The sequence below is a fragment of the Aotus nancymaae genome, unplaced genomic scaffold, assembly GCF_030222135.1.
Source record: "Aotus nancymaae isolate 86718 unplaced genomic scaffold, 86718_ANA_hifiasm-v0.15.2.pri h1tg000003l, whole genome shotgun sequence".
NCBI lineage: Eukaryota > Metazoa > Chordata > Mammalia > Primates > Aotidae > Aotus > Aotus nancymaae.
Window position 1 is genome coordinate 76,626,041 of NW_026988414.1, and position 26,851 is coordinate 76,652,891.

Consider the following 26,851-nt stretch of genomic DNA (forward strand, 5'->3'; position numbering starts at 1 on the left):
CACCGCCGCCATGCCCAACTTCGCCGGCACCTGGAAGATGCGCAGCAGCGAGAATTTCGACGAGCTGCTCAAGGCACTGGGTAAGCGCCGCAGAGGGCGCGCCCCGACGGGGAGAGGAGGCCGGGAGGTGCCCTGGTCCTGGAGGGGGTGCCCGGTCCCGGAGGGGGTGCCCTGGTCCCGGAGGGGTGCCGGGTCCCGGAGGGGGTGCCCTGGTCCCGGAGGGATGCCAGGTCCCGGAGGGGGTGCCCTGGTCACGGAGGGGGTGCCTTGGTCCCGGAGGGGGTGCCCAGTCCCGGAGGGGGTGCCCTGGTCCCGGAGGGGGTGCCCGGTCCCGGAGCGCGTGGGCGTTGGGGAGCCCAGGCAGGAGGGAGTCCACGGGGCGATACGACGCCTTGTCTCCCGGGCGCACCGGGTCTCGGAGCAGCTAGTAGAGAGCCCGGAACCCACGCGTTCAGCGAACGTTTGGGGGATGTTTGGCGCCCTCCTCGACGGTGCGGACTTTATCCCGTGCTCCATCATAGCGAGGAGAGATTACTAGAGAGCAAGGAGGGTCAGGGACTTAAATTTGGAGACTCAGATTTGAGACCAGGCTCTGCCACGAATTCACTGTGCAACTCGAGGCAAGTCACTTACCCTCTCTGTGCTTCAGTTTCTCATCTCGAAAACAAGGGCGAGGGCAGGGAAACGAGTGGATCAATTTTAAGGCCCCTTTCTAAAGTTAAGAGGGTACGAGCAGGGCCAGACCGGTCCCGAGACCGGCCGCGAGGCTCTGTGACCCGAGCCTGTGGCGCACCCTGCACAGGTGTGAACGCCATGCTGAGGAAGGTGGCCGTAGCGGCTGCGTCCAAGCCTCATGTGGAGATCCGCCAGGACGGGGATCAGTTCTACATCAAGACGTCCACCACGGTGCGCACCACTGAGATCAACTTCAAGGTCGGAGAAGGCTTTGAGGAGGAGACCGTGGACGGACGCAAGTGCAGGGTGAGGCCCCAGAGCCGGCGCCGCGTTCCCGGGTCTCCGCTCCGTGCACGGCCCACCGCGGCTGGAGGAGCCCACGTCCCCCTTTGCAGCCTGTGGCGCGCCTTCCCTGCAGGGTGTGTGCTCTGGCTGTTTGCAGAGGGGTTTGTGCGTCCCAGTTGCCCCTGGCTCGAGAGAAAGTGTTACCTTCATTGCATCTCAACCCCATCCCTAAGCCGCCTCCTGAGGTGCTGACAGCCGCGCTTAGGGAGCGGGCTCTGGCTTGCTCCGCGTTCGCAGCTGTGGCTTTTGCAGCGGTTTGCGGCGCCGAGCGCGGGCGGCGCAGGAGAAGGAACGGTTGCAGGGGCCACCAGGTTCTCGGGCCGCGCTGCTGCCACGTTTCCTGTCGCAGGTGAAGCGGCAGCTCTTGCATTCCCCTCCCACCGTATCCCCCGCGCCCGCCAGGGTCCCTAGGCCGCCTGGGAACGCTCTGGATTCAGTTTCAGCAGTCCCGAGGACACCGGCACCTCTCCCCACCCGCCCTCAGCCTGGTTCCTTAAAGGAACGGCGGACTCTTTCCAAAAGCAAGGCAGGTTCTGGCTGGGAAAATGGACTAGTTGTCCTTTCTTAGTCCTCAAGGGCAAGAGTTTTTCTTAATTTCTCCTTACGTCGGCCCGGGGATGAACCGCTGGACTGAAGCAAGGGGTCCTACATTCCTTTTTTGCATGGGCAAAAATTGCATTTGCTTAACCAGATGGAAAAATAATCGCTGGTGGTACCACTTATTTAAAAAGTGACAGAATGTCTCCCTCCCTATCTCCAATTTTTTTTTTTTTAGAAAAGAAAAAAGTCATAACATTCCAGAGAGTGGGAAATTGTTTCTTTTATCTTTCCTGAGCAGTGCCTGGTCTGATCTCAGAATGGGACTCTCTGGGCACTGGGCTTGGAAGGACAAAGAAACAAAGCCCCCCAGAAACCGGCTGATCCAGGAGGCAATCTGTGGCTCCCAGAATTGTCACGGCCTGAAAATGATGTCCAGGCTTGCAGGGGGTGGGATCTGAAGCCCAAACTCTGCTGCAGAAACAAAGATCAGGACAGCACAGAGTGAAGGGCTGGGAGTCTAAGGGAGGAGGCTTGGCGATAGGCAGGGCTCAGTTTGGGGACATCCAATGATGGCTGCTGTCAGGGAGGGTAATTCTGAGTTTTAAAAAATTAAAGGTTCACACAACAGCCTGGAGAGTGGAGCTTTCTGCAGCCCCATCCCCCACACCTTGCCTAATGAATGTCTCCCATGTGTTAGTTAAAAACTGATTATGTGCACATTCAGCTCTGGCCCACCCTCCAGCCCAGCTGTACCACACTTGGCTTTGTGCAGACACTGGGGAAAACTTCAGGAAATCCCTTCTTTCGCCTCCCACCTCCAAAGCATGAAGCCCCTTCAGATTGATTTGCTTTTTAAAAGTTTTCTAAAAGGATGTAACCTGGAAAGTGGAAGCATTTTAACCCTCAGAGCCAAAGACACCCAGGTTTATCAGCGTAGAGGTGCACTACATCTGACAAGGAGTGGACAGAAAGGACGTTCCTGTCCCAAAATCCATTCAGAGAATCAGGCTCCTGATCTGCTGATGACAGATGTGGTTACAAAATTCGTGTCTTAACTGTTGTAAAATGTTGTGGTTTTAATGTGAAGATTCTTGCTTTTAAAATCCTGAGGTCAGCAGTTCGATACCAGCCTGACCAACATGTTGAAACCCCAGCTCTACTAAATATACAAAAAAATTAGCTGGGCGTGGTGGCAGGCACCTGTAATCCCAGCTACTCAGGAGGCTGAGGCAGGAGAAATGCTTGAACCTGGGAGGTGGAGGTTGCAGTGAGCAGAGATTGTGCCACTGCACTCCAGCCTGGGCAACAGAGTGAGACTCCATCTCAAAAAATAAATAAATAAAAATAAAAATAGCCCAAATTGTTTGAAGGGGTAGTTAATTTTTATATAAATGAATCATTTCATGCTCTAAATTTTATTCCTGTAGATGTAAAGCATACCTAAGACCTTGCTACTTCAGTAAGAGAGACTGTGTGTGTGTGTGTGTGTGTGTGTGTGTGTGAGAGATACAAGGTGTATTTATACCCCTTAAAATCCGTGACCAGCACTCTGAATTTGGACTTTATAAGGCTTGGCAGAGCAGAATCCGTGGCCTGCTGACAGGGACCATGTGTTGATCTCTCTGCACAGCAATTATTTTTCAATGCTCATTGTTGTCCCTGCTCCCGCTGCTGAGACTGTAATTAATGTCACTAATGGTTTTCCCGCCCGCAGAGTTTAGCCACTTGGGAGAATGAGAACAAGATCCACTGCACGCAAACTCTTCTTGAAGGGGACGGCCCCAAAACCTACTGGACCCGTGAGCTGGCCAACGATGAACTTATCCTGGTAGGGGCCCCTTGACCCCCAAATAATCGTGAATTTCCTCCAGATGGTGCCTGAGATGGGCCCCACAAATATGTCCTCCTCACTCGGCCATTCAGAGAAAGACACCATTTGCCCTGGATTAAAATTAGAGCAGAAAACCCGAGATGACAGTTGAGGTCAGAGGAAATCATTGTTAAATGATTGGCAGGAAAGAGGAGTGGCTCAGAGGGTGGAACAGGGGCCAGAGATGGGCTAGAGTGCCTGCCCTTACCCACACTGACACAGCCCAGGGGTGGTGGTGTGCTTTAAGCCAAGCTCCCCTCTCATCGGGCTGGAGTGCCTGGGCTCTGTGAAATCCCCGTGCTCACACGGCAGAAGGGGTTTTTTTTTTCATTCTCTTTTCGCTGGCTGGGAAAGGTTTCAGTAATTTTTATCACATCAGCCCTCAGAACCTTAGGGAACATTTTTACCTGTGATTTGCAGACTCCAGTGGCCTTTGGGAGCCAGGCAATGAATACTAATTTGGGAAGTGTCTGAGTGTAACACACTGTGGAGAGATGAGCCCCTTTAGAATTAGAAAAGGTAGGCTTGTCCTTAAAAGTATTCAGACTGGCAGGGCACGGTTGCCTGTAATCCTAGCACTTTGGGAGGCTGAGACAGGCAGATCACTTGAGGTCAGGAGTTCGAGACCAGTCTGGCCAACATGGTGAAAAGCCATCTTTACCAAAATACAGAAATTAGCCAGGCATGGTGGCATGTACTTGTAGTCCCAGCTACTCAGGAGGCTGGGGCAGGAGAATTGCCTGAACCCAGGATGCAGAGGTTGCAGTGAGCCGAGATCACGCCATTGCACTCCAGCCTGGGTAACAAGAGCGAAACTCTATCTCAAAAACAAACAAACAAACAAAAAACAAATTAGCTGGGTAGAGGCTGAAGTGGGAGGATCACTTGAGCCTGGGAGTTTGAGGCTACAGTGAACTGTGATCGTGCCACTGCACTCCAGCCTGGGCAACAGAGCTGAGACCATGTCTCAAAATTAAAAAAAAAAAAAAAAAAAAAAAGAACTAATCAAGATTTTTACAACCACCCTTTTCTTCCAGAGTAGAAAAGGGAACAGCTGTTTTGGGTAAACAGGAAATTATAGCCTTTGTTCTCCATCAGGTACTTTGTTAACCTCTGCTCCAACTTAGTGAATGTCACCCTGAATGAAATGCTGCCTGCTGACGGGTGCTAGGAAGGGACTTGCAGTGTGACCTGGGCATGGCCCTTCCCTTCCCAAGCTCTTTCCCCTGCTATACAATGAGGGGTTGAGCTCCAGCCTGATCCCTGAGGTCCTGCTCAGCCTTGAAATGGCATGTTTATTCTGCAAGAAGACCCTAAATTGAGCTCTCTATTACTTGAACTGAGACTGCTTGGTCTTTCTCTCTCTCTCCTCTTGTCCTTCCCTGGGATGATTTAACATGCTTTCTCCATTCACAGAGAAAGGACTGGCTTAATTGGCAACCTGGTTAATATTGTTTCCAGGGAAGGGATACTTGCTGGGCTTGGGGGAGCAATTTGAGGCTGAGACGTGGAAATTTAGGAGAAAAGGCACATATGGTTTACTGGTACCAGAGACAGCCAAGAGGGAGATGATTTTAGAGTTTTTGAGTGTAGCTGAGGGTTCGGGAGGCTCGGTTTGCTCTGATGAAGCGTGATTTTATTAACTTGTATAGTATACATGCAGCCAGAATTACAGGCCAAATTCTGCTGCGGGGACCCCATCACTCTCAAATCCTCCCTTCCCCCAACTACAGTTCTAACCCTGCATCCTTCCCGGGCACAGCAAACATATATACAAGCCTCAAAGGGAAAGGGAGCATTAACTCTTGGCATTTGGGATCTGAAATGCGGGCTTTTGTTTCAAGGGTTATTATCATTAATAAATCTAAAATGCAGGGAGATGCAGTCTCTGTATAACAAGAGGCGATTATTCTAGTTAAGTTGAAATAAGCTCTCCCAGTGCCAACAGTAAATTGCCCCCAGGCTATAAGTTGCATTCCTTTGAAAACTGAGCATACTCCCTCAAACCACTCTGGAATATTCTACAGAGAGTTTCTGTCGGGAACCTCTAAGCATAGTTTGCAGGCTGAGAAGGCCACTTCAAATGTGGTTGGAAATGTGGCAATTTCTTCTCGTATCATGAAGCCATTTGTTAGCTTGGGAAAGCTGTCAGCTAGCAAGAACGGTTTCTCCAGGGTACAGCATCAAATCCCCAAACGCTGGCATTCTATTTGACAGTCCATGGCTGTAGGACTCAAAGAATTATGGAAAACGTACATAGTTCTGAGCATCCAGATGTCTGAGAGGCAGACTTAAGGTGGGAACGCCATGCCCCATGCCACCTAACATACAGAATCACCTGCATTTCTTCCTAATAGAGAAGAGGCTAGGACAAAGGTGTCCAGAAGTAGATATAACTGCCAGTCTGGTCAGGAGATCCCTAGCATGAAAAGAAGCTAGTGGCTGAGTGTGGTGGCTCACGCCTGTAATCCCAACACTTTGGGAGGCTGAGGTAGGTGGATCACTTGAAGTCAGGAGTTTGAGACCAGCCTGACCAATATGTTGAAACTCCATCGCTACTAAAAGTACCCAGAAATTAGCTGCACATGGTGGCATGTTCCTGTAATCTAAGCTACTCGGAAGGCTGAGGCAGGAGAATCGCTTGAACCTGGGAGGCAGAGGTTGCAGTGAGCCGAGATCACGCCACTGTACTCCAGCCTGGACAACAGAGTGAGACTCTGTCTCAAAAAGAAAAGAAGCTCGTCATGGGCATCTGCTTCCTTCGTCTCTAAGTACTAGAAGTGTTTCACTGAAGCACACGTGTCGGGATAATGTTTAGCATATGTTCCCTGACAGCATCTCATGACCAACTAAGAGGTCAGGGCAAGAATATAAAGATCCCAGGAGAGCTAAATGCTTCGCTCAGTGGTTTTAATGTCTCTTTAATTTCAGGCCGCTTTGAGAATCTGAAAGATAAGGACCTTCTGGCAGATAAATGTACATTTGCAAACAAACATATGTCAGGTCTACAGAGGGGAATTTCTGTTTCTTGGTTTTGTTTTGTTTTTTGACACATGTATTGCTTTCCCTGTTCTAACTGCCTGTGAGAGGCCCAGGAGACCAGGCCTGTGAATCATTGCTAGTTTTTGGAAAAAGTTGAGACAGTTTACTTATGGGCAATATCATTTCAGGGGCCAGCAGAAAAACGTTCTCCTCCGTCTATGTAATGATTTGTGTCCTCCCTACAGCAAAGAAAGAGCCATAGAATTTTAGCTGGAAGAGCCTTTGGGATGATCATCTTGTCAATTCCACCCCTCTCCTCAATACCACCCCCTGCCAGCCCCTTTCCCAAAGAAGTCAAGAGAGGAAGACATTTGCCCAAGGTTAGCCAGCCGTGAGTGGCAGGGCTCGGTTTGGACGCCGGCGCTGTGCTTTTCCAGCCGAGACCAATGTTCTGGCTTGCAGGTGACTGGAGTATTACATACACAGCATCTCAGCCTGTCTCCCAGGTCAGACGGCTGCTTCCTGGAAAGCAGCTCTATTCCATCTCCAAGGCAGAGAATAGAACTGGCTGTGAGTGCTGGACCCCGTGGCCCCAGCTGCTCGAGCTTCTTTCTATCTCAAAGTCATTTGAAAAGAGACAGAGCCACTTCAGAAATGTCCATTATGACATTCTTCCCCTTTGGGTTTAATTTTAAAATCAAAACTTCTGACATTGCTTATGTCAGCATTTTACAGGTTCCAGAAGCAAAGAAAAATGGTATATAACATAATTCTATACCCTGGTTACCTCTCTGCCAATAGAGCTTAAGGGGGGAAAAAATCCCTTAACACTTAGCATGAGCACACACACAGGAAATTGAATGTCCGTCACAAAGAGTTTTAACAGGGCAATAAGTGGCCTTATTAGTGATACGCTTTAAACATTTTTGCACAGGCATCTTCACTGATTGGTTTTCCTTTTCTTCTTCTCTGCAGACGTTCGGCGCCGATGACGTGGTCTGCACCAGAATTTATGTCCGAGAGTGAAGGCAGCTGGCTTGCTCCTACTTTCAGGAAGGGATGCAGGTTCCCCTGAGGAATATGTCGTAGTTCTGAGCTGCCGGTGGTCCGCCCTTCCCCCGTATCAATATTAGATGATCCCGTTTTCCCTATGACCATGTTGTAGTGCGCGCCCCCGCCCCCCCCCCGCCCCCAGGCCTTGCTGCCCCTTGTATCCCTGCTGCTCCATAGTTTGGCATTTGCATGGTTTCAGAAGTCATTAAACTCATTGGACATGTGTCGAGGCTCCTCCCTTTTTTGGTTTGCCTCTTCAGTTTCAGCATGGGAGTTACCATGTGCCTGCTGTCCTCAGCACTGTCAGTCTGTGAGGTGCTGTCAGCCTCCGCCTGCTGGCCTCGGTGTGGGGCTTTGAGCGTACGTCAGCACTTGCAAGCTGGGCTCCCGCAGACTGGCTAGAGCCACACCACAGATCCAGGTGTGAATCCACCTCCCAGCGTGGCTGTTTAATTGAATTACTTGGTATCAGTAGTTCCCAGAAGAAAAGGGCACATTTAACTGGAGAGAGCTCATAATGAAGGGACTGTTTATACTGGAAGGATGAATAGAGCCAGCAAAGGATGGGGAGGCATCCAAAGACTAGCAGTGGAGGGAGCCACCCCCAGGCCTGAAATCAGAAGAGAAAGAGGGGTCACCAGACCATGAGAGCTATAACCCAGGAGAGGGGCCACCGCCAAAGCCATGGTCCCAGTGTTTATGGGGTCAGGGGAAGCTCGGCTTGGAACAAGGGGGATAAGTATCCTAACCTCCCGCCTTTCAATCTCTACCTATTCTGTTCATTGGCCAAATCCAGTGGAATGGGGAGGGCAGGGAAGAGGGTGCTGTTCACAGGTGTCACCCTCCCAGGTGTGGCCAGGGGGAGAACGGATCTGAATGTGCACACAGACAACAACCCACACAGCTGCCAACTTTTAAATTTGAAAAGCAGTAGATGTCACATAATCTGACTATTTCCTTAAATGAAAAATTGGGAAAATCTGGTATCTCCAGACCTACATTTCCACAGGGCAACAACTGGCCGGACAGCTTCCCCTTTTCAAATGGAACTCATGCCCTCTGCTTCCCCTTAGACCCCATCCTTGCCCCTGCCTCATTTACATTCCCTGTCTGGCTTCTGTCCCTGCCATCCTAAGCACAAGGGTTCTCAGCAAAGCTGGGTCAGAGACGGCCGTGAGGCCAGGAGACCCTCGAAGAGCTCACACGCTGGCAGGGCAGACATCCAAGGCCCAGCGGCTACCACCTGTTCTAGCTACTTGGGAGGCTGAGGCGGGAGAATCACTTGAGCCTGGGTAGAGACTGTAATGAGCTATGGTCACACCGCTGCACTCCAGCCTGGGTGATGGAGTAAGACCCTGTAAGAACGAAAAAGAAAATAAAAAGAAATACAGCAATTTTTTTTTCTTGAGAGTTCACCCAGGCTGGAGTGCAGTGGCTTGATCTCAGCTCACTGCAACTTCTGCCTCCCAGGTTCAAGTAATTCTCCTGCCTCAGCGTCCAGAGTAGCTGGGATTACAGGTGCCCACCACCATGCCCAGCTAATTTTTGTATTTTTAGTAGAGACGGGGTTTCACCATGTTGGTCAGGCTGGTCTCAAACTCCTGACCTCGTGATCCACCCACCTTGGCCTCCCAAAGTGCTGGGATTACAAGCTTGAGTCACTGCGACTGGCCCCCCACCCCAATTCTTTTTATTTTTTTAAAGAAATGTATTAGGCTGGGAGCAATGGCTCACCCCTGTAATCCCAACACTTTGGGGGGCCTAGGCAGGCAGATCACTGAAGTCCAGGAGTTGGAGATCAGCCTGGCCAACATGGTGAAACACCGTCTCTACTAAAAATACAAAAAAATTAGCCCGGCGAGGTGGCGCGTGACTGTCGTCTCAGCTACTCGGAGGCTGAGGCGGGAGAATCACTTGAACCTGGGAGGCGGAGGTTGCAGTGAAACAGGATCGCACCGCTGCACCTCATCCAGCCCTGGGTGACAGAGCTAGACTCCATCTCAAAAAAAAAAAAAAAAAAAACTATTGACTTTCCTGGTTGTGAGGAATGTTGGGGAAGCTCTCAGGACTGAAGGAAGAACTGCAAGAACTGAGCTTTGGAGCCAAAAATCTGAACCCAGAGGCCGCTGAAATTCCCGTCTCCATCTGTGTCTCACTCCATCTTGATTTCCTTATGTAGCTGGTTTGAGGGGTTCCTTATGATAACCCCTGGACCAATCACAATTAGGGAAGAATATAGTACAATGATTGGCCAGGCCTGGGTCATGTGATTCCTCCCACCCCCCACAACCCCAGCCAGATGTTGAGCCTGGGAAGCAGATGAAGGGGAATAGCGGGAAACAAACTGGGTGGGTGTGAACTGTGGTCACCACCATCCACCGGGCTGGCTGGAAGACCTTGGGTAACTCATGTTACCACTCTGAGCCTTGCCTGGCCTAGCCGATGTGGGGATTAAGTGAGTTAAGGTATGTGAAGTGCTGGGAGTTTCTACCTAAACCTGGCACTCCAGCCCCATGGGTCCAAACCCTGAACCCACTTCTCTGGACCTCTCTGATCTTTACATGTTCAAGGCCAGCACCCTCCGTTAGGGCACCTTCTCTGCTGTCCCTATCCCCAGAAGAGGGAGGGCATTTTTGTTTTTATTTTTTGAGACAGGGTCTTGCTCTGTTGCCCAGGCTGGAGTGCAGTGGAGTAATCATGGTGTGATCATGGCTCACTGCAGCCTTGAACTCCTGGGTTCAAGCAATCCTCCTGCCTCAGCCTCCCAAGTAGCAAGGACCACAGGTGTGTGCCACCATGCCTGGCTAATTTTTGTATTTTTTGTAGAGACTGGGTCTCACTATGTTGCCCAGGCTGGTCTCAAAGCCCTGGCCTCCTCGTGACTCAGCTTTCCAAGGTACTGAGATCACAGGTGTGAACCACTGTGTCTGGCCCAAACATACACTGCTCACATGACGAGGGCACCAAAATCTCAGAAATTACCACTAAAGTATTTATCCACAGGCCATGTGCAGTGGCTCATGCCTATAATCTCAGCACTTTGGGAGGCTGAGGTGGGCAGATCATTTGAGGTCAAGAGTTGGAGAACAGCCTGGCCAACATGGTGAAACACCATCTCTACAAAAAGTACAAAAATTAGGCATGGTGGTGTGTGTCCCAGTTACTCAGGAGGCCGAGGCAGGAGAATCACTTGAACCCAGGAGGCGGAGGTTGCAGTGAGCGGAGACTGTGCCACTGCACTCCAGCCTGGTGACAGAGTGAGACTCCATCTCAAAAAACAAAAATAAAACAAAACAAAAAACTTATCCGTGTAACCAGAAACTACCTGTTTCCCCAAAACTACTGAAATAAAATAATTTTTTTTTTTTTTGAGACGGAGTTTCGCTCTTGTTACCCAGGCTGGAGGGCAATGGCGCAATCTCGGCTCACCGCAACCTCCGCCGCCTGGGTTCAGGCAATTCTCCTGCCTCAGCCTCCTGAGTAGCTGGGATTACAGGCACGCGCCACCGTGCCCAGCTAATTTTTTGTATTTTTAGTAGAGACGGGGTTTCACTATGTTGACCAGGATGGTCTCGATCTCTTGACCTCGTGATCCACCAGCCACGGCCTCCCAAAGTGCTGAGATTACATGTGAGCCACCACGCCCGGCCCAAAATAATTTTTTTAAAAAAGGAGCAGAAGGGAGAGGAGGAGGGCAGGGAGCCGCTGTTTCTTCAAGCTGGTTATTCAGTGGCATCTGTACTTGCATCTAAAAGTATTTCTAACTGATACACCAAGGTAGCCTAAAGGAGGACAGAGGTTTGTAGTCTTGTCTAGCTGGCAGAGTTCCAGTCATCTGTCTTGATGATGACTGCCAGTGCCATGGAACTAGGCAATGTGCCCTTTGCTCAAAGGACACAATGAAGGTAACATATTTTATGGATGGTAAGACCCCGTTCCTAAACACCTCTCTCAAACCCCTCTTCAGTCTCTTCTTATCGCCATAACAGCCAGAGTTTCATAGTACACAGCAAGGATGTTATCAGTGAAAATATGGGGCAGCAAGTCTACAGATGCAGCCTTCACACTCCAACCCGACCCCATCCACTCCTTTCAGAGGCACCCCCTCCTCTGGGAGCACCCTCCAGGGATCTTCCCTCCTTCCAGCACTTTTCTGTAACTGTCCATTAGTGTCAGGAAAGGCCCCACATCTTGTCAAAGACATCACTTGCATCTATATCTGCCCTCCAGAACATCCAGCAGACTGTCCTATAAAATAAATGTGAGATGTCACTGGGTGAAAAATTAATCTTCACAAAGTCCCCAAAGAGTCAAATAAATGCATCTCAGAGTAGGTTTGAAATTACAAACCCTTGCATTGGGTGGGCCATTGTGCTTAAACCAACCCATCAGAGCCTCTCCTCTTTTAAGCAACTCCAGCTGCTAGGAGGTGGAACCCAGAAACAGGAAGTGACTTGACCAAGACCATCATTTTAGGTGCATCAAGAGGATGGCCAGCGTGGTGGCTTGTGCCTGTAATCTCAGCACTCTGGGAGGCTGCGGTGGGAGGATCACTTGAGCCCAGGAGTTTGAGACCAGCCTGGGCAACAGGGTGAAACCCATCTCTACCAAAAAAACAAAACAAAACAAAACAAAAAAACTAGCCAGGTGTGGTGGCGCAGGTCTGTAGTCCCGGCTACTCAGGAGGCTGAGGTGGGAGGACAGCCTGAGCCCAGGAGGTGGAAGTTACAGCGAGCTGAGATGGCACCACTGCACTCCAGCCTGGTTGACAGACTCTGTCTCAAAAAGAAAGAAAATTACCTATGATATGGCTAAATGTTAATAATTCCCTTAAAAAATAAAAATAACATTATCACACCTTAAAATTAACAATAAGTCCTCATATCATCAAAGATCCTATCAGTGGTCAGATTTTCCTGATTGTGTTATGATTCTTTTTTACCTCCTTGTTCAAATCAGGATGGAAATAACTATAAATCTCTTTGAATCTATAAATTTCCCTCCGCCCCATTTCATTTTTTGTATTGTATTTTGTGGATAAACTGGTTGTTTGCCCTGCGTAGAGCTTCACACAATCTGGATTCGAATGATTATATTTCCGTGGCATTATGTAGCATGTTCTCTGTTTCCTGTATTATTTATTTATTTATTTGTTTGTTTTGTACATTGGTAGCTCTAGAAGCTCAGGCAGACTCAAGGCTGATGTTTTGGCAAGAATACCTCATAGGTGATGTGCTGTGTTCCCGTTAGGAAGACTCAGAACCTCTGGTTTTCTCTCTTTCTATGACGTTAACAGTCATTGCTGATCATTGGCTACATTTATAGTTTTCATTAGAGGTTGAAACACGGGGATGTTCTAATTATACCTCCTTCATTTATGAGCTGGAATGCTTCCATAAAAAGATACTTGGGCGGGCGTGGTGGCTCACACCTGCAATCCCAGTACTTTGGGAGCCCAAGGAGGGTGGATCATGAGGTCAGAAGTTCAATACTAGCCTGGCCAACATGGTGAGACCCTGTCTCAACTAAAAATACAAAAAATTAGCTGGGTGTTGGGTGGGCGCCTGTAATCCCAGGTACTCCGGAGGCTGAGGCAGAGAATTGCTTGAACCTGGGAGGTGGAGGTTGCAGTGAGCCAAGATCAAGCCACTGCACTCCAGCCTGGGCAACAGAGTGAGACTCCATCACAAAAAAAAACTTGCCCTCATCTACCACGTGGTTATCCTGAGGTACAGTATGCATAGGGAAGACAGAATAAATATTTGATTCTTTCCCTGTATTTACAGAGCAATGAATTGGTTTTTAGAGCAATGAATTGGTTTTCCTGGCATCTTTCAAAAGTGACCAATGCATTTTTCTGTTTTTCATTTTCTTCCTTTTTAAGACAAGGTCTCACTCTGTTGCCCAGGCTGGATTGTAGTGGTATAATCATGGCTCACTGTTGGCTTGTCCTCCTGGGTTCATGCAATCCTCCCGCCTCAGCCTCCTGAGTAGCTTGGGACTACAGGCACACACCACCATGCCTAACTCATTTAAAATAATTTTTTTTTTTTTAGAAACGGATGCGATTTTTTTTAGAAATGGGATCTTGCGATGTTGTGCAGGCTCATCTCAAACTTCTGAGCTCAAGCAATCCTCCTGCCTCAGCCTCCCAAAGTGCTGGGATTACAGGCATGAGACACTGCCCAGCCATTGTTTCCTGTTTTAATATCATTACGTATTTATGGATTGAAATATATGTGATATGTTTAATGGGAAAAATTAAAGCTGTATGCTTAGCTCTTTCCAGGGAAAAGAAAAAAACCCCAAACCCTAGAGGACACAGACCCAACCATTAAGAGTGGTTACTTCTGAGACTCTTTTACTGTCATTATTTCTGTATTGTTGACATTCATTTATAATGAGCACGTATGACTTTTGTAATTTGAAACATATTCGATACGTTTCAATTCAATGTCGTTATTATCCTCATTGATGCTAAAAGCGATTCATCTTTGGCCACTGGGGGCCTCTTTATATTGGCTCTTGAGACTTTTGTTAGGACCCTAGTTCTTTGATAACTTCTCTGCCATTTGTTCTAATAAGATACTCCGGCTCATTTCCTGTTCCAGACCTGGAATCAGCCTTCTTTCCGAGGAGCCCCGTTATTTCAGGAGACAATGGCCTTTAGAAACCACAATCTAGGGGCCAAGAGATGGGTGTACTTTTGATTCTAAGATAGAAGCCAGAGTTTTAGGTCCCAAGAGGCAGGTCACAGACAAAGAAGTTACTCTGGGCTGGATGCTGTGGCTCACGCCTGTAATCCCAACACTCTGGGAGGCCGATGCGGATGGATTACTTAACCCCATGAGTTCGAGACCAGCCTGGGCAACGTAGCAAGACCTCATCTCTAGAAATAATTTAAAAAATTAGCTGGGTGTGGTGGCATGTACCTGTGGTTCCAACTACTTGGGAGACTGAGGCAAGAGGATCACTTGAGCCTGGGAGGTGGAGGCTACAGTGAGCTGTGACTGGACCACTGCACTCCAGCCTAGGCGACACTGTAAGACCCCAACTCAGAAACAAAACAAAACAAAACAAAACACTTACTCTGTACCCCTTTGCTCCCATTATCTTCTACCCAACACAATGCTAAACAGTATTCAGATGTTGCCAGCAACGTGTTCAGCTATCTGAGGATGACGTCTCTTCCTTTTTACTCAGAAACCTGAGTGGTTTTTGACCAATCCCTTTGCGGCAGGAGATGGAGGTGGGGGCAGTAGACTTGGAAGCATTTGTCTGTAACTCAGCATCAGGCTGTGAGGACGACTGCTTCAAAGACACCGGGACCCGATAGGCAGTGGTCCCTTCCAATCACATCTCCATTAGCTCACTGGAGGCAGGATTAACATTCCATTCTGTAGGAGGAAGATTAAGCATAATTTCTGGGCAAAGAGCAAATTCTCACAAGGATTCTGCAAACATTACATGTTATATTTGCTACAACTGGGTAATTCATCTTTCTGGGAAAATTATCTTCAGGACTTGGAGGAATTAACAATAAAAAAATAGATGACAGTCACAATTTTATAAATCCATTTGTTTTCACAAGCCAGGAAAACTCATCAATTATGGTGAGTGAAGAGGGGGGTTGAGTTCATACTGTGGAATTTGACCAAGGCCTTTCAGAATAGCCATACTCCAGGGAAGTGGGATTTGGAGATACTAACGTAAAAAAAAAAAAATTGGCTTCAGAAACAATGTGTAGGAAAAAATTACTGAGTTACAAACACTTACAAAGAACATAACGAAAAGTGAAAACATCCAAGCCTCAGAATACGTGGAATAAAATTGAGGATTTTTTTTTTCTCTTTCCTACTATTAGGAATAGGTTTGGAAAAATGTTATTAAGTTCCCTTTATTACCATTTTAAAAAAACTGTTGCTGTTTTTTGTTTTTGATGAATGTGGTAGTATAGTTCCATGTAAAGACGTGCCGGGAGACCAGGGTTGTAAATCCTGGCTCTGCCACTAACGCTCTGTGAACCTTCCTGCTCTTGTACGCTCCCTGGGCCTCCAGTTGTCCATCTGTACAAAGCAGAAGTTGTCAAACGTGGGCAGGGACTGGGTGGGTGGCATGTGAATCACCGGGGACAGCCCTAATGTCCATCAACAGGGGAATGGTTAAGTCAACCACCACAAGCCACACCGTGGAATTCTCTGCAGCTGTAGACCAGAGTGAGGCAGACACATGTGTTCAGATGTGGAAAGATGTCTAAGCTATATTAGGTTTTGTTTTTTTTTTAAGTGAGTGGTGATCTAATTTAATGGAAAAAATAAAAGCTACATGCTTAGCTCTTTTCAGAGGAAAGGAAAATACCCTGAAACCCTACAGGAGTCACACCAAACCATTGAGTGGTTACCTCTGAGAGGCCGTTTTAACTCTCAATATTTCTGTATGGTTGGGATTCGTTTATAACGAGCACGTATGACCTTTGTAATTTAAAACAACTTTTCATTTAAAAAGAGATTCTGATTTTCCGTGTTTGGGTTGGAGCCCAGGAACCTTAATTTCTTTGCATTCGCCAGGTGATTTCTAATAGGACCGCTGAACCGCCGGTCACAGAAGTCCTTTCCAGTTTGAACACTCTAGGACCCCACAAAGTTTATTTCACTCATGACTGGAAAAAGAAAAGAAGAACCGAACAAAAGGAGACAGCAAGAAGGAGCGCACATTGGAAGCATAAGTAATCATTACCAGGGTGTATGGTTCTGCCTGGTTTCTGGTGCCCCTTTACAAATGTATCCCATGTGTGACACACAGAAACCTGGGGACATAAGGAGGCCAGGTATCAGGACTGTCCCCGTTTTACTGAGGTTCAAAGAAGTTAAGTCCTTTGAGTAAATGACCCAGTTTGCAAATGGCAGAGCTGGGATTGCAACCTCAGGATGTCTGACCCCAGGGCCAGTGCTCTTGCCATCCCATCGGCCATTAGGGACACAAAATATTTTCCTTACTATGATCATCAAGTGTCGTGTTTATGGTATCAAAGGAGGGAGGGAGAAAGCATAACACTCACTGACATTTAGTAAGGGCTTACTATGTTCCAGGCCTTGTGCTGAGCATTTGTCATGCATTTTCACCTTTAATCCTACAGCAACCCAGCTGGGTAGCTGCTGTTTTCACTCCCACTTTACAGATGATCAAACTGAGGTTCAGAGAGAAAGGTTAAGTAATTCACCCGAAGTGAATAAAAGTTAGTACTGGGACTGAATCCAGGTCTTCCATCTGAATACATGAAACAGAGAAGGGAGGAGGGAGAAGGTGACGGAGAGGTGGGTGTGCTCCTCCAGTCTCCATGAGGCTCCCGTTTCCTAGGGCTGTCATCGCCCCACATGGCAAGGGCTCCTGGGGCCTTTCAGAAGGAAAGCTCAGCCTTACTACCCAGCCCAGCCTCCCTCCCACAATCTATTTCCTTTGCCTACGTTAACAGGTATCCAGTTTCACCAAAGGCTCCAAGCTCCCAGATCTGGTTTTCATCAGGAGCTAGAGCTGAGCCCTAGAGTAATTGCGCAGTAGCCTCAGTGAGGCCAGATGGAGCCCAGCCACCTCCTCTTCCCCTGAGGCCTCCTGAAGAAGGGCTGTTGATCTCTGGAGCCCAGCTTTGGATGGTGGCCCTGTGGGGGCATCATTCAAGACCTCTTCCTTTCAGCTTTGTCTCCAGTGGCTGGCAGAAGTGAGACAGGAGGTGCATGGATCAGGCCGGTAGCCTCTCATTGCAGATGTGCAGGGAACAGTCGGGAAAGAGTCTGGAGCAACAATGAGAACAATTCTGTTCTCTTCCCACCCACCAAGCAGCCCCTATGTGTGCATCTCCACCTGGCCTGGGAGGGCCTCGATATACTCCCTGGCTTGGATACACCTCCTTGTCCTTGTGGAACCTGTCTTAGGCCAGACAGGGAGACAGACGAGGAACCACAACTGGACAACCATGACCGAGGCAGATGTTGTAACTCTGTGGGCGCATGGGGAACTTGAGATTCATCCCGGCCAGTTCATGGAGCAGCGGGCACTGGAACTGGGACTTGAAGGAAGCAGGTGGTGTTTACAAGCAGTGCTGGAGCACTGGGGAAAGGACAGTGGGGTAGACTCTGCAAAGCAGGGCATGTGTTCATGGAGCTGTCTTTGTGTGAATAAGAAGAGACATTTTCTGGGCAGACAAGGAAGGTACTCTATCCTTGCTTTATGCAATACTTACATTGTGAAACTATACTAGTGACCCTGAGGCTGTGACCACTAAATTTCATCTGCCTTTTCCATTTTCCCTCCCTCTTCAGGTTACAGAGCTCCTATTTCTTTAAATGAAGTGATTCTATATGGTTACTATGGAGCTAACCCATAAGTCTACCGGGGTCAGCCCTTGACTCAATCATAACCAATTACAGTACTATAACTTCATGGCCATGGTGATCAGTTCTGGGACAGACACGTGATCCAAGCTAAGCCCATCAGAGCCCTCTCTGGGACTGCAGCTGGAGCATTTAGGAGAAGGTGCTCTCTTTCGTCCGAGTTTGCTGGCTGTGGGCATTAGTTAAGCCTAGAACTGTGGGGTCATCATCGGTACTTTGCGGGAGACTCTGCCTGAAAATAAAGCCAACACAAAAAAATGGACAGATGAGAAACAGAGAAAGAGAAATGTAATACTGTTTAAACTCCAGGATTTGCTCCTGGAATATTCCAGTTACGAGAATGAATAGTTTACCTTTTTTCCTTAATCTAGTCTGAGTTCTTATGCCTCCACTGAAAAGGACTAAGCGTTATGGAAGGGACTGCTGGGATTCAAGCCAATGGACATGGAGTGCCTGGAAAAACCAAACCAAGAAAGCTCTGGCTGGGCCTCAGGGGTTTCTACATCAAGAGCTGGAGTTGACAACACAGGCCTGGAGTCTGACTAAACCTCGTTCAAAGCCGTTCCCAGGCGGCATCTCCCTGCGTGCTCCCCACAGCCTCAGGAGCCAGGTAAGGCCAGGCCACTGGGATGTGGATTTGACACTCAACCTCTGATCTGGGTGAGCCCTCGGCTGACAGGGAGGGGTATGAGCTCTGGGGCAGGCTCTTAGCACTCAGGGAAGGACCAGCCGGCAACAGCTGTCTGAGTTGGCAGGATGGGTCTGTGTGCTGAGCTCCTGGGAAGTCTGGTGGGACTTACCGTATGTCATGCAGTCCACTCTTGTGCCCTGGTCTTTGCCTATCCTGACCCCTCAGCTTGGACGCCCTCGTCATGTTGTCTGTCTAACAAACTTCTGGTCTGCCTTCAAAATCCAGCTCAAGGGTTACCTCTTCTGGGGAAACTTCTGTGGCAGTTTTAAAACATGGCTACAGGATTTTTGCCTCAAGAGATGAATTCTGTGTCCCTGTCCCTTGAATCTGGTTGGTCTTGCGACGGCTGTGCCCAATAGAGTATGTTGGAGGTATGCTAAGTCATACAAGGCCAAGCAACTTCTGCCTTGTTCTTTGGGAACACTCACGCTCGAACCCCCGATACCATGTAAAAAGTCCAGCGGTCCTGAGATCACCAGGCTGGAGAGGCCACAGTTCAGCACTTTGGTCGACAGTCCCAGCTGAACCCACTCTTCAGCCAACCCAGCCCAGACGCCCAAATCTTCAAGTCACCTCCAGCCACTAGAGTCACCGCAGCTGAGGCCCATGCATCACAGAGCAGGGAAGACACACCCTGCAGTGTCCTATCCAGATTCCTGAGTCGTGGAATCTGGACGCACAGCTGGTCGTTTTATGCCACTATGTTTTGCAGCAAGAGATAACGAAAATGCTGTCCTTGACTCGTCTCATCTTGGAAAATTCAGTGCTTCTTCCTTTATTTGTTTTCCCCCTGAGTTCCTCCTGCATTGCTCCCGCAGAGCCCTGGCCACACTGGGCTGCGATCACCTCACTACGTGCCTATCGCCCAGATAGACTACGAAGCCCTGGGGAAATAGAGAGGGACTGAGCGCACACGAGGACCAAACGGCCTCCACCAGGCAGAGAGAAGAGCGCTGAGGCCAGGAGACAGGCCTGGGACACTTGCCTGGGAGACTCATCTTAGAAACAGAGGTGCAACCTGCACCCCTGGGTATCGGATCTGGCCACTTACTGAGAGCACGTTGTTCTGGGAGGACAGGAACTAGGGAGCTGAGCAGAGTCCCAGATGTGCAAATGGAATTTCATTTGCCAGAGAACCCGGAGGAGCAGGAGGCTGAAGCTGAGAGGGCGTTTCCCTTTCTTCTTAAACAGATTGTTCCGAATTGATGAAAATAGCTGGGGAAGCGTTCATGGAAATGTTAATAGCACGGAAAGTTAACCCAGCTTGAATTCTGTGCCATGAGTGAGGAGGGAAGGCGGCATGCCAATCAAGCATGTATCTGGATTTCAGGGCAGAAGGATCCGCAGATGCACCCCCAGCCTGACTGTGGGACTCTGGGACAGCCCGAGGCTTTTGGTCAGTGTTCTTGTCCGAGCCTCTAGTAATGCTGCGAGGCTTCAGTACGAGGAGCAGGAATTAAGATACTAAAAGAGAAGGAAGAAATGAACTCGCATTTCTTGAGCCCACTAAGTGCTAAATGCTTGATAGTCACTGACAGATTTAAACCTCATAACAACCTTTTAGATATGTCGTAAAGTCCTGCTTGATAGCAGAGAAGACACACTCTGAGAGTTGGAGAAGAGCTGGGGTAGGCTGAGTTGAGACCCCCAAAGGGACAAGGGAGGCGACATGGAAGGCCAGAGCCCCTCGGGCTGGTGCCCCTGTGACCCTCAGTGGCGGAGTATCCCTGTCTGCACAGTGAGAGGGCTGGACTCATAATCTCACCCAGATCTGGGCTGAATCCCACCTCTGTCATTGCAGGCGGTGTGACCTTGGGCAAGTTGGTTATACTTCCCGTGCCTCATACAGTTCACCTTCTTTATGGTGTTCTGGAACTTGCCAGTTGAAGGCAGAGCCCGGGAGCCTACATCTTCCTCCCTTGTGGCACCCAGGGCTTTGGCGAGTGGCAGCCAGCGTGTGCTGTTCCCCTGAGGGTGAAGCAGCCCCTTCGGGCGTGCGCTGGCAGGCACCACGGCTCTGGGCTGCCAGCTGAGCCCTTCCGGCCGGCAGCTTCCTAAGTGGCCACAGATGTGGTGTGAAATCACGCAGCAAGCCAGCTGCTGACGAGAGGAAAGCATCCTCCCCACTCCTGTGGCTTCTGCCTTCTCTCTGGGCTGCGCTTCCTCCTCTCCAGGACAAAGCAGTCCCAGGAGGGTTTGAAGAGGACACTTGTGAAAAGCATGCACAGAAAAAATTGCTGTACTGTCTTCCAGGGTTATAATTACAGGAGATGAGTGGGGAGATTTTGCCGGCATTTCATTTCCAGGAGGATGTTTTCCAATGATAAAATATAATGGCTTTGCCCTTACCAATATGCTAAATATGAATGTCAGGCAAGTATGTCTTGTTTCAAAAAGGCAACATACACTCATGCTACAAAATTTCAAAGTAAACCAAAGGGCATCCCATATAAACTGGGTATCCTTCCCGGCCTCTAACTCCTGGAGACAAGCACCATGGCTATCTCTTACGTGGCCTCTGGGACATACTCCATGCATTTATTAAAAGTATTATCCTGGACACCATTATGCTGGCCTGCAATTCACGCCTAACCCTCTTCTTCTGTTCTCTGTATCCTGGGAGGCTAAGCCCTGGGACTGTTATTTCCCAAGGCCCTGGGTCAGCTGATAGGTGTATTTAATTTCTCAGCTCTTGTATCACTTGCTGAACCAAGTTCCTGAATTAAATGATCTCTGTGTGAAAAACCTTGAGTGGTTCTGTTTTTCTATTTGGACTGACTGTTTCCATCTCTGTTAAAGCTCTTGGTTCACTGAAAACCCTAATAAATTCACATCTGTCTTTCCTTATTTTTCACCCAAATGGTGGCATGTTATAACTGGTATTATCTGTATCTTCCTTTTTTTGCTCACCGATACGCCTTCAGAGTTTGTTTTTTTTCATGTCAGTATATAGAAAGGTGCTTCTTTTATTTTTAATGTTTACCCAGGATTCCTTTGTATCTATGATTTATTCAACCAGAACCTCATTGATCAACTTCTAGGTGGTTTCCAGTTTTGCTATTATGAAGAATTTCTGGTGAATATGTGAATATCCTTATATGTATGTCACTTCATGTTTAGCTGTAGGATAAATACCTAGAAGTGGAAATGCTGAGTAGGCACATTTATGATGTTGATAGAAATTGCCAACACCAGTCCCGTGAGCAATGTTTGAGCAGATGCAGGCCCAGCTGAGAGAATTGTGGGGGACAGGGACTGTGTCTCTTTTGCTCACTAGTGCATCCTCAGTGCCTCACGTGGTGGTGGCAGATTCTCAATAAATATCGTTGAATGAAAGTTAAAAGTTGAGAGAGGCTATGGCTAAGGTCAGGTCAGCACACTCCTGGCTCTGCCACTGACCAGTGGAATAGCCTTGAACCAAGTCCCTCAGACTCCGTGATCTCAGAGCCCCCTTGAGCTCTGACTACCTGGAATCAAGGGCTTCCAAACCAGGCAGACCATCCGAATCATTGACAGAACTTTAAAAATGACAGACTTTGGACTGCATTCAGGAATTTAGCTACAATAATTCTGCAGTGGAAGCCTGCAGTGGACTCTGTGAGTCACCACCCAGACCCTCCCAAAGGAATGAATGACTTTCTCCCCAGCTGCTGGCAGGAAGCCCTCAGCTAGCTGGCAGTCTTGTCTGAGAGGTGCCTCAGCTGGAGACAGCAGCCTTGCCCAAGGTCAGATCCCTTCCCGGGGTAACTGCACCTAATGACTGATCAACACAGGGCAGAAAGACCTGGCCCCCTCACCCCAACTTAGAGTAACTCCGAAGGAGCATCCCATCTTCAGAGCTCCCCAGAGGGTCTGCTGAGGCCTCTCTTGAGACTGTCCAATCCTGCTTTCCATCCCTCCCTTCCACAAGTGTAGATCCTCAAAACACTGACAAACTCTCTGAACTCTAAACTCCATCTCGGGGTCTGCTTCCCAGAGAGCCTGGCCTGTGACAGGGCCTTAGAATCTGTAATTTTAAAAAATGTTTTTCTTTTCTGTTTTTGAGACAGGTTCTCACTCTTACTCAGACTGGAGTGCAGTGACACGATCATAGCTCACCTCAGACTCCAGTATCAAGAGATCCTCCCACCTCAGCCTCCTGAGTAGCTGGGACTATTGGCAGGTACTACTATGCCCTGCTGATTTAAAGAAAAAAATTGTAGGCTGGGCACGGTGGCTCACGCCGTAATCCCAGCACTTTGGGAGGCCGAGGCAGGTGGATCACGAGGTCAAGAGATCGTGACCATCCTGGTCAACAGGGTGAAACCCCGTCTCTACTAAAAATACAAAAATTAGCTGGGCATGGTGGCGCACGCCTGTAGTCCCAGCTTCTCGGGAGGCTGAGGCAGGAGAATTGCTTGAACCCAGGAGGTGGAGGTTGCAGTGAGCCAAGATCGCGCCATTGCACTCCAGCCTGGGTAACAAGAGCAAAACTCTGTCTCAAAAAAAAAAAAAAAAAGTAAAAAGAAAAAAATTGTAGAGATGGGGGTAGAGGCGTGTCTGTGTATTGTCCAGCGTAGTCTCATACTCCTGGGCTCAAAGGATCTTCCCACCATAGTGGTGGGATTACAGACATGAGCCACTGTGCCCTATCTAGAAAGTATTTTTTTTTTTTGGAGTGCAGGGGCATGATATCAGCTCACTGCAATCTCTGTCTCCTGGATTCAAGCGATTCTCCTGCCTCAGCCTCCTGAGTAGTTGGGATTACAGGCACCCACCACCATGCCTGGCTAATTTTTGCATTTTTAGTAGAGACGGGGTTTCACCATTTGGCCAGGCTCGCCTCCAATGCCTGACCTCAGGTGATCTGCCCACCTTGGCCTCCCAAAGTGCTGGGATTACAGGCATGAGTCATTGTGCCTGGCTGAAAGTATGTTTTCAACAAGACATTCTCCTCCTAAGTGATATAGCCTCTGGTCTCTCACCTTCTGTAAATTTACTTCCTATGCATGAGTTCTTCACATTTTTACTTTCTTGATGCCATCGACCCCTGCTCAGAATAATGTTTTTAAATACATTTCCAAAAATACATACTGAAGCTGGGCATGGTGGCTCACACCTATAGTCCCAACACCTTGAGAGGCTGAGGCAGGAGGATTGTTGAGCACAGGAGTTCAAGACCAGCCTGGGCAACATAGTGAGGCCATCTCTACAACATAATTTAAAAATGAGCTGGACATGGTAGCACATACCCATGGTCCCAGTTACTTGAGAGGCTGAGATGGGAGGATCACCTGGGCCTGAGAGGTCAAGGCTGCAGTGAGCCAAGATTGTGCCACTGCACTCCTACCTGGGTGACAGACTGAGAACTTTTCTAAATTAAAAACAAAGAAAAAAACAGAATCACAGAATTACAAAGGCAACCAATTATATTGAGATTTGGTTATCAAAATACTTTTTGAATTGTGAAATAGAAATATATTTTTCTTTATTAACTCATCAATTAAGATCCAGCAGTGTGCTGTGCATGGTGGCTCATGCCTGTGATCCCAGCACTTTGGGAATCTGAAACAGGAAAATCACTTGAGGTCAGGAGTTCGAGACCAGCCTGGCCAACATGGTGAAACCCCGACTCTACTAAAAATACCAAAACTTAGCCAGCCGTGATGGCATGTGACTGTAATCTCAGTTACTCAGGGGGCTGAGGCAGGAGAATCACTTGAACCCAGAAGACAGAGGTTGCGGTGAGCCATGATCATGCCGCTGCACTCCAGCCTGGGCGACAGAGTGAGATTCCGTCTCAAAAAAAAAAAAAAAATCCAGCGGTTCAGTGTGTCTAATAACTACCATAATTCTGAAGTAGTGAGGAGCGTAAACCAAGTCTCAAGATACCTGTAACAATTGTGATGTGATATGAAAATAGCAGTGAATTCTGTGGGACAGAATGCCAAGTGCTGCTGAAACTGCTGGGGTTTGTTGTCTGCATTCATGATGAAAGGAGATGCTGATCTTCAGTTAGAGGGTAGGGAAAATACAGATGTCCCTTTTTATTATGACTCATCCCAGCCACAGACCTGAATTCCATCTGTGACCCACTCCCCAGTGGGTTCCTTGGTCTGGTGAGTGTTTTCATCATAAGTCTCCAGGTGGGCTCTATCTATTGCCAGCAAGGGAGTAGAAGATTTTCAAATAAAGGATGGGTGGGATGTCTGGGCCCCTTTGGTGGGAGCAGGCAGGGACCGCTGAGCCTAGGGCATTGCTGAGCTGCACAGCAGAACCCACATGCCTGCCTCGGCCAACCCTAGGCTGCCAGTTAGGGCAGCTTTCCAATTACACCAAGACAAGGCGCCAAATTGTTTTCCAGGTCCTCCAAGGAGGCTGTCTTCCTTCTGTCAGTGTGAGTTGAGTTTTCTTTGCCTTTGATCCTGATGCTTTATGAAAAGCCAGTGGGCTTGTGTCCTGGTGGGACATCCCTCAGTCAGCACCCACAGCAACCTTACACGCCTGTTCAATTAGGGATAAAATCCATTCAGAGTATGTTAACTCCCTCACTTCTTTGAATAAGTAATTGTGCTTCATCTGCCCCCAAGTCTGCACTGTGGACACAGAAGCAGTCATGCTAAGGGGACGTGGCATTTGTTGAGTGCCTCGGGCAGGATTAGAAGAAAGTGAGAACCCCGAGGAGGGCAGGGAGAGGTGTGGGAAGCGAGTAGCTTTCTTAAAGATGAGCTTCGGCCGGGCGCGGTGGCTCACGCCTGTAATCCCAGCACTTTGGGAGGCCGAGGCGGGTGGATCACGAGGTCAAGAGATCGAGACCATCCTGGTCAACAAGGTGAAACCCTGTCTCTACTAAAAATACAAAAAATTAGCTGGGCATGGTGGCGCGTGCCTGTAAACCCAGCTACTCAGGAGGCTGAGGCAGGAGAATTGCCTGAACCCAGGAGGCGGAGGTTGCGGTGAGCCGAGATCGCGCCATTGCACTCCAGCCTGGGTAACAAGAGCGAAACTCCGTCTCAAAAAAAAAAAAAAAAAGAGGAGCTTCCTGGGCCGGGTGAGGTGGTTTACGCCTGTAATCCCAGCACTTTGGGAGACAAAGGCAGGCGGATCACGAGGTCAGGAGTTTGAGACCAGCCTGGCCAATATGGGGAAACCCTGTCTCTACTAAAAACACAAAAATTAGCCAGGCATGGTGGCACTCACTTGTAGTCCCAGCTACTCGGAGGGTGAGGCAGAAGAATCCCTTGAGCCCGGGAGGTGGAGGTTGCAGTGAGCCAGGATCGTGCCACTGCACTCCAGCCTGGGTGACAGAGTGAGACTCTGTCTCAAAAAAACAAAAAGGAGGGGCCTCCTGAAGTCTGGGCTGCTGGCAGCCCATGGCAAGATGAAAGCCTTGCCCACTAAAATGCATGCTCCCTTCCCACCCCAGGGCCACCTTGAACTGAGTGATGTCAAGAAAGGGGCACTTCTGCACCCAACCGCATCACCCACTAGCCAGGTGACGGCAAATCATTCATGTCTTTTAGCTTCAGTTTTCTCATCTCTAAAATGGGAAAATGACACTAAGTCGGCCAGCCTCATGGGGCTGTTGTGAGGACTGAGGGCATATGGGGGAATGCTTTGAGAGTTTTATAAACAATAAGATCTGGTGAAATGAGTTCACATATAGAGGGGAGGCTGTGGATGCAGATGGGAGGCGATGGCTGCTGTGTTCAGATGTGCAGGTTGTTCATTGTTCAAGGGAGTCTGGCCTCCCTACATGCTTGCTGGATATCCCAGCCCCTACTCCACTTGCCAAGCCATTCACCCTGGCACAGGGCAGTAGAAGGCAGGTCTCTTTCCTCTGCACGCAGAATCCCTGCTTGCCCTTGCAAACCCAGGCAACATTCAGATGCAGGGAGGAAAACGAACCTTCTGCCTATTATCTGACGGGCTTCTGTGGAGCTCTCAGATCATAACTACTTAATGGAGACATAACTGCAGCAATCGTAACTAGTTTCTATTATCTATGAAAATAAACAGTAGATAGGTGTTTTTTCATTTTAACAACTTAACACAACAGTAAATAAAGCTGCAGCCCAGAGGGCAGATGAAGAGGGGTGGCGGTGACCTATGTGGCGGGAAGACATCCATGCTGGCTTTAAGGCCACCCACAGGCAGCTGCACCATTCAGAGCTGCCTCTAAATCCGCCCTCTCGTCTCCTGGAATTCCAACTTTATTACTGTTTTCAGTAGAGAAACCCTAGGTTTCGAGGTTTGCAAAACCTCGTTGCTCTCTCTGATCCCCTACACTGAGAACACAGTGGGTCCTCCATGGTCCCAAGGGACGGG

At 48.7% G+C, this 26,851-nt stretch overlaps 1 protein-coding gene across 1 annotated transcript; it reads left to right on the top strand.

Annotated features, from left to right (window-relative positions):
* Positions 1-7,689, top strand: CRABP1 (cellular retinoic acid binding protein 1). Its single transcript, XM_012457620.2, has 4 exons — positions 1-80; positions 803-981; positions 3,275-3,388; positions 7,388-7,689. Exons 1-4 carry the CDS (start codon positions 11-13, stop codon positions 7,436-7,438), a joined length of 414 nt encoding a protein of 137 aa, XP_012313043.1. The 5' UTR covers positions 1-10; the 3' UTR covers positions 7,439-7,689.
* Positions 7,690-26,851: the final 19,162 nt, after the last annotated feature.